The sequence below is a fragment of the Hylobates moloch genome, unplaced genomic scaffold (genome assembly GCF_009828535.3).
Source record: "Hylobates moloch isolate HMO894 unplaced genomic scaffold, HMol_V3 SCAFFOLD_9, whole genome shotgun sequence".
Classification (NCBI taxonomy): domain Eukaryota; kingdom Metazoa; phylum Chordata; class Mammalia; order Primates; family Hylobatidae; genus Hylobates; species Hylobates moloch.
In genome coordinates this window covers 8,878,835-8,899,240 of record NW_026652284.1, presented here as the reverse complement: position 1 = coordinate 8,899,240, position 20,406 = coordinate 8,878,835, and the positions used below count along the sequence as shown (strand labels likewise).

General features: G+C 46.9%; 1 protein-coding gene across 2 annotated transcripts in view; it reads right to left on the bottom strand.

The window, feature by feature from the left end:
- The window catches only part of SLC25A33 (solute carrier family 25 member 33), a 42,407-nt gene extending 23,345 nt beyond the window's left edge, over positions 1–19,062 (bottom strand). Inside the window, exons 1-2 of one of the 2 annotated variants that reach the window (XM_032758832.2) lie at positions 18,796–19,062; positions 4,767–4,946 (exon numbers count right to left, since the gene is read on the bottom strand). In XM_032758832.2, the coding sequence (XP_032614723.1) occupies positions 4,767–4,946; positions 18,796–18,851 (236 nt within the window). In that variant the 5' untranslated portion in view covers positions 18,852–19,062. Of the gene's footprint in view, positions 1–4,766; positions 4,947–18,507; positions 18,731–18,795 lie in introns of those variants that run through there. The other variant, XM_058444051.1, reaches the window with a different exon arrangement.
- Positions 19,063–20,406: the final 1,344 nt, after the last annotated feature.

The following is a 20,406-nucleotide window of genomic DNA, read 5'->3' as shown; positions in this document are numbered from 1 at the left end:
AAGATGGAGCTGCCTCTAACAGAGACAGGGAAGACTCTGGGAGCAGCAGGTTTTATGGAGTTCTATTTTGCTCATGTTACTCTTGGATGGCTAATAAACATCCAAGCTGTCAAACGGGCAGCTGGATGGAGCGTGTGAGGCTCAGAGCAGAAACGCTGCCAGCTTACAGATAGTATTTACAGCCATGAAACTAAGTGCGCCCACAGAAGGAGTGGCAGTAGCTAGAGAAGGCCAGGGTCTGGGCCCTGGACCCTCCAACAGCCAGAGGTTGTAAGGCTGCAGCACGGCAAAGGAAACAGAAGCAATAGCCATGGAGGCAGGAGGGTGCAGTCTTAGGAGTCTCTGAGCTGGCCACTGCTGCTGCCTTCTCAGAGAAGCAGCAGAGGCTCAGCCTTGGGTCTGGGGCTTGTTCATTTCTTACTTTACTTTAGCGGCTTCAAGTCTTTCTTAGAAACAAGGTGGATACACATTGAACGTGACTTTGGGCATGTCACTTAACCCTTAACCTGCATGTCCTCTTCTCTAAAATAGAGCTAACGTCACGCCTGAGTACTAACTAATCTGCTAAGGTTGTGAAAAATCAATGAAATACTACCACGTAAAAGGAGTTTTCTTCATAAATGTATACACCTACTATGTACCCACAATTTTTTTTAAAGTAGTCCTTTACTTGAAAGTTATTAAATAGTTGTGTGAGAGAATCTTTCTTTGACACAGGGTCTTATTCCATTGCCCAGGCTGGAGTACAGTGGCACAATCACAGCTCACTGCAGCCTTGATCTCCTGGGCTCAAGGACATCCTGTCTTACGTAAACTGTGCCTAAAAGTGCTAAATGTGTGGTTTTTGCAACAGAGCACCTGCATTTTATTATGTCTTTTTCTAACATTTCCCCAATACATTTTTACAACGATAAGTAGTTTTCTTGATAAATGTCTGTCTTGAACACACTCTTGCCCAAGAATCAGTTTCAGAGATCTGAATATCATGCTCAGTTATATTCAACTCCTAAGCTCAGCCTCCTGAGTAGCTGGGATTACAGGTGCATGCCAACATGCCCGGCTAATTTTTTGTATTTTTTGTAGTGATGGGATTTCGCCACATTGCCCAGGCTGGTCTCAAACTCTTGGGCTCAACCAATCCATTTGCATTGGCCCCTCAAAGTGCTAAGAATACAGGCATGAGCCACTGTGCCCGGCCCAGAATTTTAAAAATATATAATAAAAGTGAGGAAATAAAGCTTAAATAAAATAGCTCTTGGGTGAAAAGTGCCACTTTACAAACACCTTTCTAACAAAACATTATAACTAAAATTTTATTTAATAACGCCATTGTTTGTATTTTGATGCCAATAAAATAAACTGATTTTAAAGTATTCATGCCGAGCGCAGTGGCTCACGCCTGTAATCCCAGCACTTTGGGAGGCCAAGGCGGGCAGATCACCTGAGGTTGGGAGTTTGAGACCAGCCTGACCAACATGGAGAATCCCTGTCTCTAATAAAAATACAAAATTAGCTGGGCGTGGTAGCACATTCCTGTAATCCCAGCTACTTGGGAGGCTGAGGAAGGAGAATCGCTTGAACCTGGGAGGCGGAGGTTGTGCCGAGATCGCGCCATTGCACTCCAGCCTGGACAACAAGAGTGAAACTCTGTCTCAAAAAAAAAAAAAAAAAATTAATTAATTAAAGTATTCATATGTAAGTGATGGCTCATTATTGTGTGGCTGTGGCTGTATTAACCAATGAAGCCGGTGGGACTGTAATGAAAATAGTTTGTCTTTTGTGTGGTGTGGAAGTTGTTCCTGTATTAAAACATGCAGTGGCCTTTTTCCTTTGATTTAAATTTTACTAAACAATTGCCCTAATTGAGGGGAGGGAACAGATACAAACAGACACACACACAGACACAGACACACACACAATCTCTTATGGGGGGGTGGATTTACTGGAGAGTAGAAAGCCATAAGAATCCAAAATGTTCTAAAATCAGGAACTTTTTGAGTGACAACATGATGCTGAAAGAAATGCCCATTGGAGCATTTTGTATTTCTGGACTGGGGATGCTGAACTGGTATGATGAAGCAAATATTCCAAAATCCGAAATCCACATTGCTTCTGGTCCCAAGCATTTTGGATAAAGGGACGCTCAACCCACATATCCTGTAAAACCTAAAATGCAGAAACATTCCCATTTACCTTCCAGGCTTGGCCCTGTTGACACCCACACTTTTGGGTAACAGTTCCCCAGTTACAGTAAATCCAAATTCACTAGTCATGAGTTATTTGGCAAGAGGAAGTTCATTTTGAATGTTACTGAAGTAACATTACCTGTCTCAGTTTCCTTATGTCCAAAGCACTGCATGTTCCTTAGAAGAAAGGTGTCACCTAGGACACTGGCACTGCCTAAGCATGTGAAAAGGCAAAGCAGGAGGGGTGTTCTCACAGTCCGGTCTTGTGGGGGGCCATGGACTCGGATCTGTCCTGAGAACAAAGTGTCCCTCCACATCTCTGTGCTTCTGTCCCTCCTGTACCCACCCCCAACCTTCCTGCCCAGTGTCTCCACTCCTCTTCTTAGCATTTAATTTAAAAACCTGATTCTCACCCAGACGCAGTGGCTCATGCCTGTAATCCCAGTACTTTGGGAGGCCAAGGCAGGCAGATCTCCTGAGGTCAGGAGTTCAAGGCCAGCCTGGCCAACATGGTAAAACCCTGTCTCTACCAAAAATACAAAAATTAGCCAGGCATCGTGGTGCACGCCTGTGATCCCAGCTACTCGGGAAGCTGAGGCAGGAGAATCGCTTGAACCCAGGAGGCAGAGGTCTCAGTGAGCAGAGATCGTACCACTGCACTCCAGCTTGGGTGACAGAGTGAGAATCTGTCTCAAAAAAGAAAACAAACAAACAAACAAACAAAACCCCCAATTTTCCTGGAGTCTTGGACACTGATCTCCCTGTTCCTTCGCTGGGCTTCTGATGCTCTCACTTGTCCCTGGCATCTGGTCTTGCTGTTCAGTTTTGCTCAGTAAGCTCAGATGTACCTTTGCACACATTTGGCATGAATGCCCGAGTGACTCATAGTTGGGTTTTACAAATAAAACGTACCTAAAAATAAATTAAGCACTCTCCAACTCATCCTGCCTCATCTAAATTGTGCCTAAAAGTGCTAAATGTGGCCAGGCACGGTGGCTCACGCCTGTAATCCCAACACTTTGGGAGGTCAAGGCGGGTGGATCATGAGGTCAGGAAATTGAGACCATCCTGGCTAACATGGTGAAACCCTGTCTCTACTAAAAATATAAAAAAATTAGCTGGGCGTGATGGCGGGAGCCTGTAGTCCCAGCTACTCGGGAGGCTGAGGCAGAATGGCGTGAACCCGGGAGGCGGAGCTTGCAGTCAGTGGAGATCGCGCCACTGCACTCCAGCCTGGGCGACAGAGTGAGACTAAATCTCAAAAAAAAAAGTGCTAAATATGTTGTTTTTAAAACAGAGCATCTCCATTTTATTACTTCTTTTTCTAACGTTTCCCAAATAAATCTCTACACTGATAGCTTTCTTGATGAATGTCTTTCTTGAACACACTCTTGCCCAAGAATCAGTTTCAAAGATTTGAATATCACACTCAGTTAAATTCAACTATTATTTATAGAGCATCTCAAAGTACAAGGTCCTGAGCTAAAAATCAGATATTCAATCAGTTCTCTTCTGAATTTGATTTTACCTTAAGCATAGACTGATAAGCCAAATTTGACTTAAGAATATTTGGCTACTTTATAAGCAAATGAATTATTTTTTCTACAGTAAAAATAATAAAATGGGCAGGTAGCTCAGGTATAAAACAAATTTTAAAACCCATTTTATTAAATATAACTTTTCTATACATTTAAAAATATTTCCCAATAAAAAGCAAAAAAAAAAAAAAAAAAGCCAGCGTGGTGGCTCACGCCTGTAATACCAGCACTTTGGGAGGCTGAGGCAGGCGGATCACCTGAGGTTGGAAGTTTGGGACCAGCCTGGCCAACATGGAGAAACCCCATCTCTATGAAAAATACAAAATTAGCCAGGCATGGTGGCGCATGTCTGTAGTCCCAGCTACTCGGGAGGCTGAGGTGGGAGAATCCTTTGAATCCAGGAGGCAGAGGTTGCGGTGAGCCAAGATCGTGCCATTGCACTCCAGTCTGGGCAACAAGAGTGCAACTCCGTCTCAAAAAACAAACAAACAAACATTTTGTTTCTTTTAAAAATATTCACGGCTGGGTGCGGTGGCTCATGCCTGTAATCTCAGCACTTTGGGAGGCCAAGGTGGGCAGATCACCTGCAGCGAGCCGAGATCGCACCATTGCACTCCAGCTTGGGTGACAGAGCGAGATTCTTCTGTCTCAAAAAAAGTAAGTAAAATAAAATAAAATATTTAGAACTCTTCTGTTGTGCAATTTTTAAAATTTTACTCTACCACCTCTTATCTTCATTTCTCTCAAAAGCTTTGAGCAAGAGCGACAATGTGATGCCACAATTTACACGTGGATTTTTGGTTTGCTTTGCTAGGTAGGTTTACTTTAACTGCCCTGGATGATGGTCACATGTACACTGGGACCCCCGCTGCCAGGGGAGCAAGGTCAGAGTTCACAAGTATTGGTAAAGAAATCTAATTCTTAAGTTAGGACCAAGGCTATGCAAACAGAACATCACATTTGATAAGCTTGATGAACATTCTGTGTTGACAGTGGCGGTACAGGGTGTGCAGGTGGCAGGAGCAGAGAAGACTGAACTTACTTCAGCACCTGAAAGAGTCCAGGTGTCACGGATGTTGGTCTCACCATTCCAGCTCCACTAATGGTCCCCAGATGAACCTGAGGATAGTAGACTGTCCGGAGAGCTAATCTTGAAGACTGCAACCGTGTCTTAATGACTTCCAGTGGACAAGTGAAAATAGCACCAACTGTGCCTCCACACCTGTAAGAAGGGAAACCAAAGCAGATCAGAGAAGCTATGCTATTCTCTACAGAGAAGCTATGCTAAGTTTAGCTTTTCTCTCTTTAAAACTAGAACACGCCGGGCACGGTGGCTCACGCCTGTAATCCCAGCACTTTGGGAGGCTGAGGTGGGCGGATCTCGAGGTCAGGAGATCGAGACTATCCTGGCTAACACAGTGAAACCCTGTCTCTACTAAAAATACAAAAAAAAAAAAAAAAAAAAAAAAAAAAAATTAGCTGGGCGTGGTGGCAGGCGCCTGTAGTCCCAGCTACTCGGGAGGCTGAGGCAGGAGAATGGCGTGAACCCAGGAGGCAGAGGCTGCAGTGAGCCAAGATCATGCCACTGCAACTCCAGCCTGGGTGACAGAGCAAGACTCCATCTCAAAAAAAAAAAAAAAACAAAAACAAAAAACTAGAACACAACAAAGGCTAATAAAATTAGTTGAACCTCAGCACTTTGGGAGGCCGAGGCAGGTGGATCACCCGAGGTCAGGAGTTCGAGACCAGCCAGGCCAACATGGCAAAACCCCATCTCTACTAAAAATACAAAAATTAGCCGGGCGTGGTGGTGCATGCCTATAATCCCAGCTACTCAGGAGGCTGAGGCAGAGGTTGCAGTGAGCGGAGATCTCGCCATTGCACTCCAGCCTGGGCAACAGAGCAAGACTCCATCTCAAAAAAAAAAAAAGTTGAAATCCCAGAGCTAAAGGGTAACTACTATTCCCACGTTAGCACATCCTTTGGGGCTTTCCATTCTTGGCATTTTCACCTAACCCCTTCCCAGTATCTAGGTATTCTGAGTGCCCTTTTATAGCAAATTATGCACCTGCTTCATCATTTGCAATGGCTTCTACTATCTCTACCTTATCAATTGATAAGATTTTAACCAATTTCCTACTGTTGGACATTCATGTCATTTCTAATTTCACTACCATGTTGCAATGAATACTCTAGAAAAGTATTTTTGCACAATCAAACAAAATAGTTCATTCAGGTGAAGATACTATTTTGAAAATCAATATTTACCCCAATACAGACCCGTCTTAAAATTTGATTAATTACTTTCGGCCAGGCACTGTGGCTCACACCTATAATACTACCACTCTGGGAGGCTGACGCAGGTGGATTACTTGAGGCCAGGAGTTCGAGACCAGCCTGGCCAACAGGGTGAAACCCAATCTCTACTAAAAAAAAATACAAAAATTAGCCGGGTGTGGTGGCACATGCCTGTAATGCCTGTAATTCCAGCTACTGGGGAGGCTGAAGGCAGGAGAATAGCTTGAATGCGGGAGGCGGAGGTTGCAGTGAGCCAAGATTGTGTCACTGCACTCCAGCCTGGGTGACAGAGCAAGACTGTCTAAAAAAAAAAAATCTGATTAATCACCTTCAACAATGAAGTCCTTGTGTTTCCCTCATTCACAACTAATCAGTTAATCCTGTGTTTTCATTACTCACACTGTCTCTCTGGATCAGGGTTCCCCTAAGCCAATCATTTGAGTATTGCCCTTATAATATATTCATATCGAGATATTACCTGAATTACTATTTAAATATTTTTCTTCAAGGCAACTCACTTATTTATCCTAAAATACCTACTTCCATCATCTCTTAAACAATTCTACCAATGAAATAACATGTTTGATGGGCTAGTTATAATTAACAATGTCAAGGGCCATAGACACATCCTCACTCATGCCTACCAGTGACACAGGCCTCACTCTGGAAAACATCGCTCTATAATCTGATGAGTTCCTCAAGATTCAGACCTGGGGCCTTAATTATCTTTCCATCCCTGGCATCAGGGCTCAACAAGTTCCGAAACAGTATTTACTAAGCAAAGGAATTATTCAATTGAGATTTCAAGGAAAATGTCTTCCAAGGTTTCTAAGTATTTGAAAAAAAGTCTTTCTCACTAGACTGGGAGCTCCTTGGAGAAAAGCTGTTCATACATTCTTGCAACTAGAGCGTAGCAGGCACCTGGCATAAAATAGGTGGGTCAATAAAAATGATACAGCACCAGCATCTCCGCCTGGTAAAGGCAACGACAGGAAGGAAAAACAGGCCTGGACGTATAGAATGTTTATGCAGCTTCCCTACTCCATTAGAGGCAAATGTCGGAAATCTAGAAGCAAACTTAGTACCTGACACACACTCTGAAAGTAATGAATGAAGTAAAATCCCCATGATGGATTATTTTATTTTATTTATTTACCTATTTATTTTGGGGGGACAGTTTCACTCTGTCACCCAGGCTGGGAGTGCAGTGGTGCAATTTCAGCTCACTGCAACCTCCGCCTCCTGGGTTCAAGCAATTGTTGTGCCTCAGCCTCCTGAGTAGTTGGGACTACAGGTCCCAGCTGTATTTTTTTGTATTTTTAGTAGCGACAGGGTTGGCCAGGCTGGTCTTCAACTCCTGACCTCAAGTGATCCACCTGCCTTGGTCTCCCAAAGTGCGATTACAGGTGTGAGCCACGCACCTGGCCTACTTTTATTTTTAATCAAGTTGTGGGCCTAGCTTAATATTGGTTTGTGTAATTTGCTCCAAGCACTAGAATATATCTAAAGAAAATAGGCTATAATAAGGAATATTTAAAAAAAGATAGAAGTGGCCAGGTGTGGCAGCTCATGCCTGTAATCCTAGCACTTTAGGAGGCCGAGATGGGTGGACCACTTGAGCTCAGGAGTTGGAGACCAGCCTGGGCAACAGGTCAAAACCCTGTCTCTACCAAGAATACACATTAAAAAACTAGCTGGGTGTGGTGATGTGCGCCTGTAGTCCCGCTACTTGGGAGGCTGAGGTGGGAGGATGGCTTAAGACCAGGAGGCAGAGGTTGCAGTGGGCTGAGATCACACCACTGCACTCCAGCCTGGGTGACAAAGCCAAGGCTCAGTCTCAATAAATAAATAAATAAATAAGTAAATAAAATAAAAATGATAGACGTAAAAACTTTCTAACCCATGTCTATTCATACACAATACTCTTACCTATCATAATAACCACATGCCTAAAAAGTATAATATTTTTTAAAGATACTGAGAAACTTACCAGCTACGTAGTAAAATAAAGAAATATCTGAAATCTATTTGTGTTCAATAACGTAACTCCAAATCATTGAAAAAAAGAGCTTCTGGGTAAATCCTTTCATCAGAAAGCCAGTAAGTTCAAATACCGTACAGGTCAACCACCTTTGCTTTGTCCCTAAGTAAACTGCACTCATTACTTTGGCCAACCGTCATCCAAGTCTATGCCACTGATCAAAGGATGGTGTATTCATCCAAAAAAGCAAATGCCCTAGTAACAGCGAATCAGTAACCTCTTTCAAGGTGGCAGGCCACACTCACTTTTTTTTTTTTTTTTTTTTTTTTAAAGAGAGAAGGTCTTGCTGTTACCCAGGCTGGAGTCCCGTCTCTACAAAAACAAAAACAAATTAGTCAGGCATGGTGGTGTACACCTGTAGTCCCAGCTACTTAGGAGGATCACCTGAACCCAGGGAGGTCAAGGCTGCAGTGAGGTGAGATGACACTACTGCACTCCAGCCTGGGTGAGACCCCGTCTCACTAAAAAAAAAAAAAAAAAAAAAATATATATATATATATATATATATATATATATGTATATAGAAATATATATAGACATATACAGAAATAGACATATATATATAGAAATATATATAGAAACAGACATATATATATATATAGAGAGAGAGAGAGAGAGAGAAATAAGTTGGGCGCGGTGGCTCACACCTGTAATCCCAGCACTCTGGGAGGCTGAGGTGGGCAGATTACTTGAGGTAAGGAGTTCTAGAGACCAGCCTGACCAACATGCTGAAACCCCGTCTCTACTAAAAATACAAAAATTAGCTGGGCATGGTGGTGGGCGCCTGTAATCCCAGGTACTCGGGAGGCTGAGGCAGGAGAATCCCTTGAACCTGGGAGGCGGAGGTTACAGTGAGCCAAGATCGCACAACTGCACTCCAGCCTGAGTGACAGAGCAAGACTCCGTATCAAAAAAAAAAAAAAAAGGTTTGCGATGTACTGGAGGCCTTGGTGAATGTTTTTTCATTGTAGATGGCGTTCAACCTACTATGAGCCCCAACACTGGGAACTCCCATTGATCCCACCATCAGTTCACCCCCCGCCATTGATCCCACCAGCAGTTCATCCCCACATCTCTTTTCTGACTTACTTGCCCTGGGGAGCTTGCAGGCAGAACTAGGTGCCTTTCCTTCCTCTGGTCCCCATGCTCCTTGACATCAAGCCAATGGGACCTCTAGGAGTTAACAAGATTGGCTCAAAGTGGGAGGCACTGAGTGTCCTTCCCAAGCACACCACCCACTCCCTTCTCATCCTGCTGGCTTGGGCTGATGCACCAGCCTCTCACTTGTAGGAGGCATCTGGCCACAGAGCAAGCTACCAGTGTCCCTGCCTTACAAGCTCTCTCAATCTGTAGCCCAGACCTACTAGGGGCCGGGGACAGAGTTGGGGACAATAATAGTAAAATCCTCTCTGCCCACATGCCCCAATGTTGACACCCACAACCATTCTTCTCTCATAGACAGTCTGGTCAATGGCGGCAGGGCAGGTTCTTCCACCTAAGTCTTAGACTAGGATCCTCTTGGTTCATCTGAGGGCTCCAGTAGCCAGTGCTCAGACATCCTAGGAAAAGTCATATTCAACCGCCAGTTACATGCTGACACAGCGTTAGCCTCACATAGTTGGAAAATGGACTAATCTGACTGGCAAGCAGTATTTTAGACAAGGAATCTCCAAACTAGGATACATACTCTAAGAGATGTGCACCATGACCTACTGGCATACAGAAAGAAATAACATTTTATTTATAACCTCCACCATTTAATTTCTATTTTGTTTGTTTCCTTTTTGTTGTTGAGACAGAGTCTCACTCTGTCACCCAGGCTGGAGTGCAGTGGCATGATCTCGGCTCACTGCAACCTCTGTCTCCCAGGTTCAAGTGATTCTCATGCCTCAGCCTCATGAGTACCTGGGATTATAGGCATGTGCCACCATACCTGGATAATTTTTGTATTTTTAGTAGAGACAGGGTATCACCATGTCGGCCAGGCTGGTCTTGAACTCCTGATCTCAGGTGATGCGCCTGCCTGGGCCTCCCAAAGTGTTGGGATTATAGGCGTGAGCCACCATGCCCAGCCCATTTAATTTCTATTTTGTGTATAGGTCTTATAGTATGTATAAAAGTAACAGGGTAATATAATTATACATAAGATATGCACAAACATGTTAATCATAGCAGTGTATGATTAAAGTTTGAAGGCCATGGCTGGGCACAGTGACTCAAACCTGTAATCCCAGCACTTTGGGAGGCCAAGGCAGGCAGACTGCTTGAACTCAGGAGTTCCAAGACCAGCTTGGGCAACATGGTGAAAACCCATCTCTACAAAAACTACAGAAACTAGCCAGGTGTGGTGGCGTGCGCCTGTAATCCTAGCTACTCTAGTCTCAGCTACCCAGCTACCCTGGAGGCTAAGATGGGAGGATCGCTTGAGCCTGGCAGGTCAAGGCTGCAGTGAGCAGTGATCATACCCCTGCACTCCAGCCTGGGTGACAGGAAAGGAAAAACAAAAACAAAAACAAAACAAAACAAGAAACCCACAAAAACTTAAAAAAAAAAAAAGTTTGAAGGCCACTATTCTAAACCAGTAGTTCTCAATTGGGGCAATTTTGTCCCCACCCCAGTAACAAAATGTCTGAAGACATTTTGGGTTTTGAAATGGGGGAGGGGGGTTACTCGTATCTAGTGGGTAGAGGCCTGGGATGCTGCTAAACATCCTATGATGCACAAGACAGCCCATCCCTCACAGACAAACAATCATCCAACCAAAGTTGAGAAACCCTGTTCTAGACCAATAAAATGGGCACTATTTGAAGACCGTAAAATGGATTGGTGGCACTGCTGGTTGCCTCCCCAGCATCCATCCCTCTCTTCCCCTGTCTTAACAAGATCCCTAATTTCCTTTTTTTCTTTTTCTTTTGAGATAGAGTTTCGCTCTTGTTGCCCAGGCTGGCGCAATCTCAGCTCACTGCAACCTCCGCCTCCTGGGTTCAAGCAATTCTCCTGCCTCAGCCTCCTGAGTAGCTGGGATTACAGATGTGCGCCACAATGCTTGGCTAATTTTTGTATTTTTAATAGAGACGGGGTTTCACCATGTTGGCCAGGCTGGTCTTGAACTCCTGACCTCAGGTGATCTGCCCACCTTGGCCTACCAGAGTGCTGGGATTACAGGCATGAGCCACTGCGCCTGGCCAAGATCCCTAATTTCTTAAGTCACACAGTGGACAGGATTGAACTCATGTCTAGTTTCGGCCTTACTCACTGAAGCAGGTCCACATCATAACATCTACTTTGCCTTGTTATCTGTTTAGGGATGGGCATATGATTTCAGCCCAAGTACTCAGCATAATTTCCCTGGGAGCGATGACTGGTTTAGAGCAAGGGGTACTACATGTCCTAGTGGGTCCAGAATTACACTGAAGACTTGCTCAATGGTGGGAGAAATACAAGGAGCTGCTGCTGGAAGCCCTTCTGTGGCTATGCAGGGCCAGCCTTAGAATGAAGCAGGTTACTGGAGGCCAAGCAGGCGTGGGTGGGCCCCTCCCGGTGACACTAACGCACTGCTCAGCTAAGCCCTCACCTGAAGCCTGTGCTCCCTCTAGAGTTCAGGTTTTTGTACCCATAAGCAAGCCGGTTTGAAGTTGAATCTTCTATTACTTGCAACTGAACGCCCCCCTAAACGAGCCTAGTCAAAAAAAATGTATACCTAAACTTTTCAAGAAAGCAGTTAGAGTTTTACTAACATAAATAATCTTCCAAAGGCCAGTTGGGACTCATGCTTGTCTTAACAGTTCTGAGGAAACACCCCGGACATTAATTTAATTTTGCTCCTAAGTTAACACCGTTCTAGTCAGTCACTGATGCCAAAGTGCAGAGAAAATTCTCTGTGGGGCCGGGTGCGGTGGCTCACGCCTGTAATCCCAGCACTTTGGGAGGCTGAGGCAGGCGGATCATGAGGTCAGGAGATTGAGACCATCCTGGCTAACATGGTGAAACCCCGTCTCTACTAAAAATACAAAAAATTAGCCAGGCATGGTGGTGGGTGCCTATAGTCCCAGCTACTCGAGAGGCTGAGGCAGGAGAATGGCGTGAACCTGGGAGATGGAGTTTGCAGTGAGCCGAAATCGCACCACTGCACTCCAGCCTGGGCGACAGAGCGAGACTCCGTTTCAAAAAAAGAAATTTCTCTGTGGGATATTCCATTCACAGCAAACATCTGAAGGATTGAATCCAGTGGAGGAAAGCTAGGAACAATTGTTAAACTACATGTCTAAAAGCAGTCACAAGGGATACTCTTCGAAGTCTATTTGCCTAATTTTCTAAAAAGAAACTACTAATTGAATTTTTTCTGCACCTTTTCTGTTTTTAACTATGTATTCCTTTTCTGTTTTTTTAGATGGAGTCTCGCTCTGTTGCCCAGGCTGGAGTGCAGTGGCACGATCTCGGCTCACTGCAAGCTCCGCCTCCCGGGTTCAAGTGATTCTCCTGCCTCAGCCTCCCAAGTAGCTGGGATTACAGGCCTGCGCCACCATGCCCAGCTAAACTTTTTTTGCATTTTTAGTAGAGATGGGATTTCACCATGTTGCCAGGCTGGTCTTGAACTCCTGACCTCAAGTGATCCACCTGCCTCGGCCTCCTTTTAAAGTGCTGGAATGGGCTGGGCACGGTGGCTCACGCCTGTTAATCCCAGCAGTTTGGGAGTCCGAGGCAGGTGGATCACGAGATCAGGAGTTCAAGACCAGCCTGGCCAAGATGGTGAAACCCCATCTCTACTAAAAATACAAAAAAAAATTAGCTGGGCGTGGTGGCAGGCGCCTCTAATCCCAGTATGAGCCACCACACCCGGCTTATGTATTCCTTTTTTTAAAAGATAAAAATATGCTCCCCTCGAATCACTTGAACCCGGGAGGCAGAAGTTGCAGTGAGTCGAGATCACTCCATTGCACTCCAGCCTGGGTAACAAGAGCAAAACTCTGTCTCAAAACAAAAACAAAAACAAAAAAACTCCCCTCCCCATTCCTCTACCTTCTCTCATTATTCCTTTCCTAAACTGAAGTCTTGTATTTTTTTTTTTTTTTTTTTTTTTTTGAGACGGAGTCTTGCTCTGTCACCCAGGCTGGAGTGCAGTGGCGCCATCTTGGCTCACTGCAAGCTCTGCCTCCCGGGTTCACGCCATTCTCCTGCCTCAGCCTCTCCGTGTAGCTGGGACTACAGGCGCCCGCCACCACGCCCGGCTAATTTTTTTTTTTTGTATCTTTAGTAGAGACGGGGTTTCACCGTGGTCTCGATCTCCTGACCTCGTGATCCGCCCACCTCGGCCTCCCAAAGTGCTGGGATTACAAGCGTGAGCCACCGCGCCCGGCCCTGAAGTCTTGTATTTATTACATGAAGATATAGTCAACCTTCTAATCCTTTTACACCCATGCCACCTAGTTTAATTTTTCCCCTTGTGGCTTAGGCATCTCACCTCCAGTTGACAGCAGAGTAAAACTACAACGCTACTACTATAATATATACTGGGATTTTTTTAAAAGTATATTTATGTGATCAGAAGTCATAAAATTTTAAATTATGCAACAGAATTGTGCTTTTTAACTCTGAGTTTAAACTATCAAGGAAAATTTGTAAAAACCAACTGTCTTCAACAAGAGCCTCTGTTCCCGATGCATACATGCATATCGGGCACTAAAACCAAGGCCTGTATGCTCTTTCTGGTAATAATCACTACCCTACTGATGGTAAACTTCTTTCCAGGCTCACAGCTTATCCACATTTTGCCAGCAAATGATACTGCCAGACATCCTGCAATCCTAATCTTTGGAGGTTTGGTAACCGCCATTTCACCTGCTACCTCTATCATGCTATTCGAAAAACATTAGGTGCTTTTCTGTATACACTGTAAATTTTTGGAAGGTTTTACTTGAAACCTGGCATTGGCTGGGCTCGGTGGCTCACGCCTGTAATCCCAGCACTTCGGGAGGCTGAGGTGGGCAGATCACCTGAGGTCAGGAGTTCCAGACCAGCCTGGCCAACGTGGTGAAACCGGGTCTCTACTAAAAATACAAAAAATAGCTGGGCGTGGTGGTGCGTGCCTGTAATTCCAGCTACTCGGGAGGCTGAGGCATGAGAACTGCTTGAACCCGGGAGGCGGAGGTTGCAGTGAGCCGAGATGGCACCACTGCACTCCAGCCTGGGCCATAGAGAGAGATGCTGCTTCAAAAAAAGAAAAAAAAAAAAAAAGCAACCATTGGCTGATAAAGATTTAATTTGTAGGGACAAGTACCTGGCAACAGCTGCCCATACTAGGTGGGAAAACATTGAATTTTGAAAATATCTGTGTCTTATTATAGTTTAAGTTTTTTTTTTCTTCTGGGATGGAGTTTCTCTCTCTGTCTCCCAGGCTGGAGTGCAGTGGAGCGATCTTGGCTCACTGTAAACTCCGCCTCCCAGGTTCAAGCGATTTTCCTACCTCAGGCTCCCAAGTAGCTGGGATTACAGGCGTGCGCCACCATGCCCAGCTAATTCTTGTATTTTCAGTACAGACGGGATTTCGCCATGTTGGCCAGGCTGGTCTCGAACTCCTGACCTCAGGTGATCCACCCGCCTTGGCCTCCCACAGTGCTGGCAGTACAGGCGTGAGCCACCACACCTGGCCTAGTTTAAGATCTTAAAGAGATACTATATTCCCATTAAAATACATTTTAAAGGCTAGGATGACAAAACAAAAAAGCATGCCATAAAAATAAGACCCAAAGCATCTAATCCGGGATCAACCTCTAAATCTAAGACAGCTTAGCCCAGCTATTTCAGGGACCAGTAGATCTAAATGGGCACTATGCTATGTTAAGTGGCTGCCCAGCAGATGAAAGACATCACTAACACTAACAGACAACCAGAACCCCCATGCTATTTGATGGGGAAAATTTATAGGATTTTCGTCTTTGGCAAATCAAGCCTACATACAGAAGGGCCACCTCAGAGCACTTCTGTGTTCTTCTTGACGAGGTGGTTTAAACAATAGAAAAGGAATGACAGGGCTGGGCCCAGTGGCTCACACCTGTAATCCCAACACTTTGGGAGGCTGAGGTGGGTGGATCACCTGAGGACAGGAGTTCGAGACCAATCTGGCCAACCTGGTGAAACTCCTTCTCTACTAAAAATACAAAAATTAGCCAGGCCTGGTGGTGTGAGCCTTTAATCCCAGCTACTCGGGAGGCTGAGGCAAGAGAATCGCTTGAACCCAGGAGGTGGAGGCTGCAGTGAGCTGAGATCGCACCACTGCACTCCAGCCTGGGCAACAAGAGTGAAACTCTGTATCACAAATAAATAAATAAATAAATACCTTTTCAGGCAGGGCATGGTGGCTCACACCTGTATAATCCTAGCACTTTGGGAGGCCAAGGCGGATGGATCACTTGAGGTCAGGAGTTCGAGACCAGCCTAGCCAACATGGCAAAACCCCATCTCTACTAAAAATACAAAAATTAGCCAGGCATGGTGGCACACGCCTGTAATCCCAGCTACCGGGGTGGCTGAGGCACGCGAATCAAATCGCTTCAACTCAGGAGGCGGAGGTTGCAGTGAGCAGAGGTTGCACCACTGCACTCCAGCCTGGGCAACAGTGAGGCTCCGTCTCAAAAAAATAAAAAATAAAATAAAAAATAAAAAAATAAATGCTTATTCAGTATCATTAATTAGCAACAGTATTAAACTTGTTTGATATTATAGTTTCCAATGGCTATTCAATAAAAAGGAGAAATGTGACAGATTTTTAAAGTGGGGACTCTGACTTCTTTTCAAAGGAAGTGCACTTCGTTTTCTGGAAAGACGCCAGCTTAACAACAGTGGCAACTAGTTACTTGGAGCAAGGCAGCACATATTCCACCAGACTAGGTGGGACCTCTGGGTGGACTCATTTTAACCATACAATACAGCCATTTTACACTCAGCTCCTTTCATGTTCTTCCCTAACAGAAAGTGAAGTAAAATATTTTAGGCTAGTGAGAGTGGATTAAAATCCAATTAGTTACTCTGAAAACAACCTTTTGGAAGCTGTCTTTTCTTTCGAGTCTCAAACTGCTGCCAATACAGGAACGGCAACTTGTTAAATACAATGGCTTCAGGCGCCACCCTAATAAACTACCTACATCTTAATCAAGCAGGAGAGCTGTGCTGGCCACTGCAGATTTACTCCATCACAACATATAAGGCTGGTGCCCCAGTAGGAGAATCTGGCAGCCAGAGGGCATAGTGAAGGGTACAGAGGGAGATTCAACAAGACAGGGCCATCCATTTCACAGCGAGCCTCAACAGAGGCTGCTCCAGCATGGAACTCTCCTGGTTTGGAATACAAAGAAAAATTTTAAAAGACCATCTCATTGGCCGGGCGCAGTGGCTCACGCCTGTAATCCCAGCACTTTGGGAAGCCGAGGCGGGCAGATCACGGTCAGGAGATCGAGATCATCCTGGCTAACACAGTGAAACTCCGTCTCCACTAAAAATACACAAAATTAGCTGGGCGTGATAGCGGGCACCTGTAGCCCCGGCTACTCAGAGAATGGCATGAACCCGGGAGGCGGAGCTTGCAGTGAGCTGAGATTGCGCCACTGCACTCCAGCCTGGGAGACAGAGCAAGACAATGTCTCAAAAAAAAAACAAAACAAAAAACACAAAACCCACCTCACTAAAAACAGTAAGTCAAAATCACTGAGCAGAAATTCCTTTTTTTTTTTTAAATGATCCTTCTTGGCTTAAAAAACGTGTGAGACCAAAAAAAAAAAAAAAAAAAAAAAAAATGGCCAACTTGTTTAAAATTCCCAAGAAAGACAAATTTATATAGAGTGGCTTAATTTAAGAATGCTTCCCCCTTGTGTTACTCTGAAAGGAAGTCTTCGCCGGGCGTGGTGGCTCACGCCTGTAATCCCAGCAATTTGGGAGGCCGAGGTGGGCGATTACTTGAGGTCAGGAGTACGAGACCAGCCTGGCCAACGTGGCAAAACTCCGCCTCTAGCAAAAACACAAAAAAATTAGCTGGGCGTGGCCGGGTGCAGTGGCTCACGTTTGTAATCCCAGCACTTTGGGAGGCCAAGGCAGGCAGATCACAAGGTCAAGAGATCGAGACCATCCTGGCTAACACGGTGAAACCCCGTCTCTACTAAAAACACAAAAAGCCGGGCGCGGTGGAGGGCGCCTGTAGTCCCAGCTACTCGGGAGGCTGAGGCAGGAGAATGGCGTGAACCCGGGAGGCGAAGCTTGCAGTGAGCCGAGATGGCGCCACTGCACTCCAGTCTGGGCTACAGAGCCAGACTCCGTCTCGAAAAGAAAAAATTAGCCAGGCATGGTGGCGGGGCCTGTAATCCCAGCTACTCGGGAGGCTGAAGCAGGAGAATCGCTTGAACCCGGGAGGCGGAGGTTGCAGTAAGCCCAGAGATCGCACCACTGCACTCCAGCCTGGGCGACAGAGGAAGACTCCCTCTCAAAAAAAAAAAAAAAAAAAAAAAGAAGTCTCAATGGAGACATGGAAGGGTTGCAAGGGAATGACAGGGAAGAGATGAATGAGAAACTCTTCCTAAAAACCCACCAAAGTTTTTGGTTAAAGTAACCTGGTGACTGCCCACAATACAAGTACAAAAAAGCTCAGGGACGCTTTCATCAGTCATCTTCCAAGATAAGTTTCTCAACCATTGTTTGTTGTAAGGAACATATCCAGGTAGGAATCCAGGCCGCAACTAAACTACTCAAGCCAAGATGATCATCCAGGATAAACTATTTTATGCAAAATATCCAAACTCAAAAATTGTTGTGCCAGGCCCATGAGGTCCTCAAATTAAGACTCCAAATATCCGGAAGACTCCGAAAGGACCCCAAGCCACCGGCTGTGATAAAGGAAACAAGAAAATTACTAATACTCAAAAATATTTTACCTTCTATTCTCGGCGGGGGGGTGAGGCGGGGAAGGTGGAGAGGGGCAGGGAGGTAAAAATCATCTCCCTTCCTAACCGCAGAACTCAACCTCCTAAAAATGCATTGTCTCTGCTGGAAAAAAGGTGCCTGACCATAGACCTAATGCAGCTTTCAAAACAAGGAACACCTTACAATTCTGCGGTCTCCGGCGTTGGAAGCGTCCACTAGCCGGCGAGAAGTGTCTCAACACACCTTCCAGACCTCATTTTAGTCCGGGTCCCTGGCTTAGCCACCCCGCGTGTGGCCGCTAGCATCACCGTTCCCCAGCACCATCCAGGCCTTGCTGGCGTCCAACGTCCGCAGACCTTTTTGCCCGTCCAGATGACCTCCCGCGCTGCCCTGAGGAACCTCGGGCACACCCGAGCATCAGCGATCCTGCCCCGGGCTCTGAGGCGCTGCGCTTCGGGAGAGGCCCCGGGAGAAGGGGGCGGGGGAGGGGGGTCCGCGCCACAGCGTCCAGGCAGGATCGCCGCCGAGCAACACTCACCGGCCACTGACTGTTCAGAATGGGAAAAAGCTGGGGACGCCGCGGGGAGGACGGGCGGCGGGGCACAGCCGCCCTCGGGGCTGTGGTCTGGCCGTGCGGGTGAGGAAGGCCCGACCCCCTCCCTCGGCCCTGCCCACCAGTCCCCGACGCCGGGACTTCCTCCTCCCGGGCGCCGGCGCCGTAGCCCAGGGAAGGCCAGTGACCGCCGCGGGAGGCTGGGGCGGCGCCCGGGGCGAAGGCCGAGGGGACCGCAGGCGGCGGGGCGCGCGGCTGGGCCCGGGAACTCACCCGCCGGCGAAGAGGTGAAGCAGCGTGTTCTCCTTCTGCTGGCCGCCCGTCGCCATGGCCGCGCCGGCTCCGCGGACCGTCGCCGCCCGGTGGCGAGAGCGCGTGGCGGCTCGAGGGATGCGCGAGGTCGCCGGGTCTTGTCTCCCTGCTGCCCTCAGGGGGCTGCCGGCAACGCCTCCATGCGCGCGCGGGCCCCAACGCCCGGCTCTGCTCGGCCCGCGCCTTCCGCGGCGTGGCCGCCGGCGCCTCACCGGCCTCTGCGGCGCTAGCTTGGCGGGGAGCTAGAGCCCGGCGCGCGGCCGTCACGTGGCGGGGGCCGGGCCGTGACGTCACGGGCGCGCGAGTCTGGGCGGGGCGTGACAGGGGTGTGGGACCAAATTCCGAGCGCCCATTGGTTAGGACACGGATGTGGGCGGGGAGGTTGCGCAGTTCTGGGGCGGAGCCAGCCCCGAGCGAATGATTGGGGAGAGGGGCTGGCCTAGGCCGGAGCGCGGAGGCAGTGGAAATTGGCTGTGACTGCCTGGTCCTCGCTCCTCAGAGAAGCCTTGCGAGGCCATAGGCCTTGTCTTATTTTAAAAGTTTACTTTGTGATATTTACATGTGCAAAAGGTGTAAAAATTACGTGTTACATCTCACACCTCTGTACTCACCACCCCGTTTAGGGAAACAAAAACATAATCTAAAAAACCATAATCTAAACAGCCTTAAATAATCAATGAGGCCCTGCACGGTGGCTCACGCCTGCAATCTCAACACTTTGGGAAGCCGAGGCGGGCGGGCGGATCGCCTGAAGCCAGGAATTACAGCCCAACCTGGCCAAGATAGCGCAACCGTGTCTCTACTAAAAATACAAAAGTTAGCTGGACGAGGGGGCGCACCCCTGTCATTCCAGCTACTTGGGTGGCTGAGGCTGGATAATCGCTTGAGCCCGGGAGGCGGAGACTGCAGTGAGCCGAGATCTTGCCACTGCACTCCAGCCTAGACGACAGAGCGAGACTCTGTCTCAAATAATTAATAATCATTATCATTATGTGTATTTTTGATCTCCCTATAAGTAGTAGTATATGCTGCGTATATTTTGCAGTATGCTTTTTGCTTCTTTTCTGATCATCTCCAGCCCAGACCTAGATATCCAAACTGCTTCTCTCAGGCTATGTCCCTGGGTCATTGTCATACTCAGCCTGACATCTTCTAATCTCCAGGTCTCCCCCTTCCCTGGCCGCCTTTGCGGTGCAGTCTGTCACATGACTATAGAACCAGGGCTTCTGCAGTTAGTTTGTTGATTTATTTAAGTTGTCCTTCCCATACAGGAATGTAAGCTTCAGCAGAGCAGGGACCTTATTTCTTTTGTTCACAGTTGTTCCTGACACAGTACCTGCCACCTAGTAATGCCCAAAGAGCTAATGAATAAAGGTCCCAAATTGAACTTATCATTCTTCCCCTCCCCCAAACCTGCTCTGCCTCTCCTATTTCCTGCCCTGGCAGTGACACCACTGACTGCACAGGCACCAGTGCCAGAAGCTTTCCTGTTACCTTGGACTATGTCTCTCTGTCCCTCTCTCAGCAGCCCACCATTCACCTGTAGAACGTACCAACCCTTTCTCTTCTGTC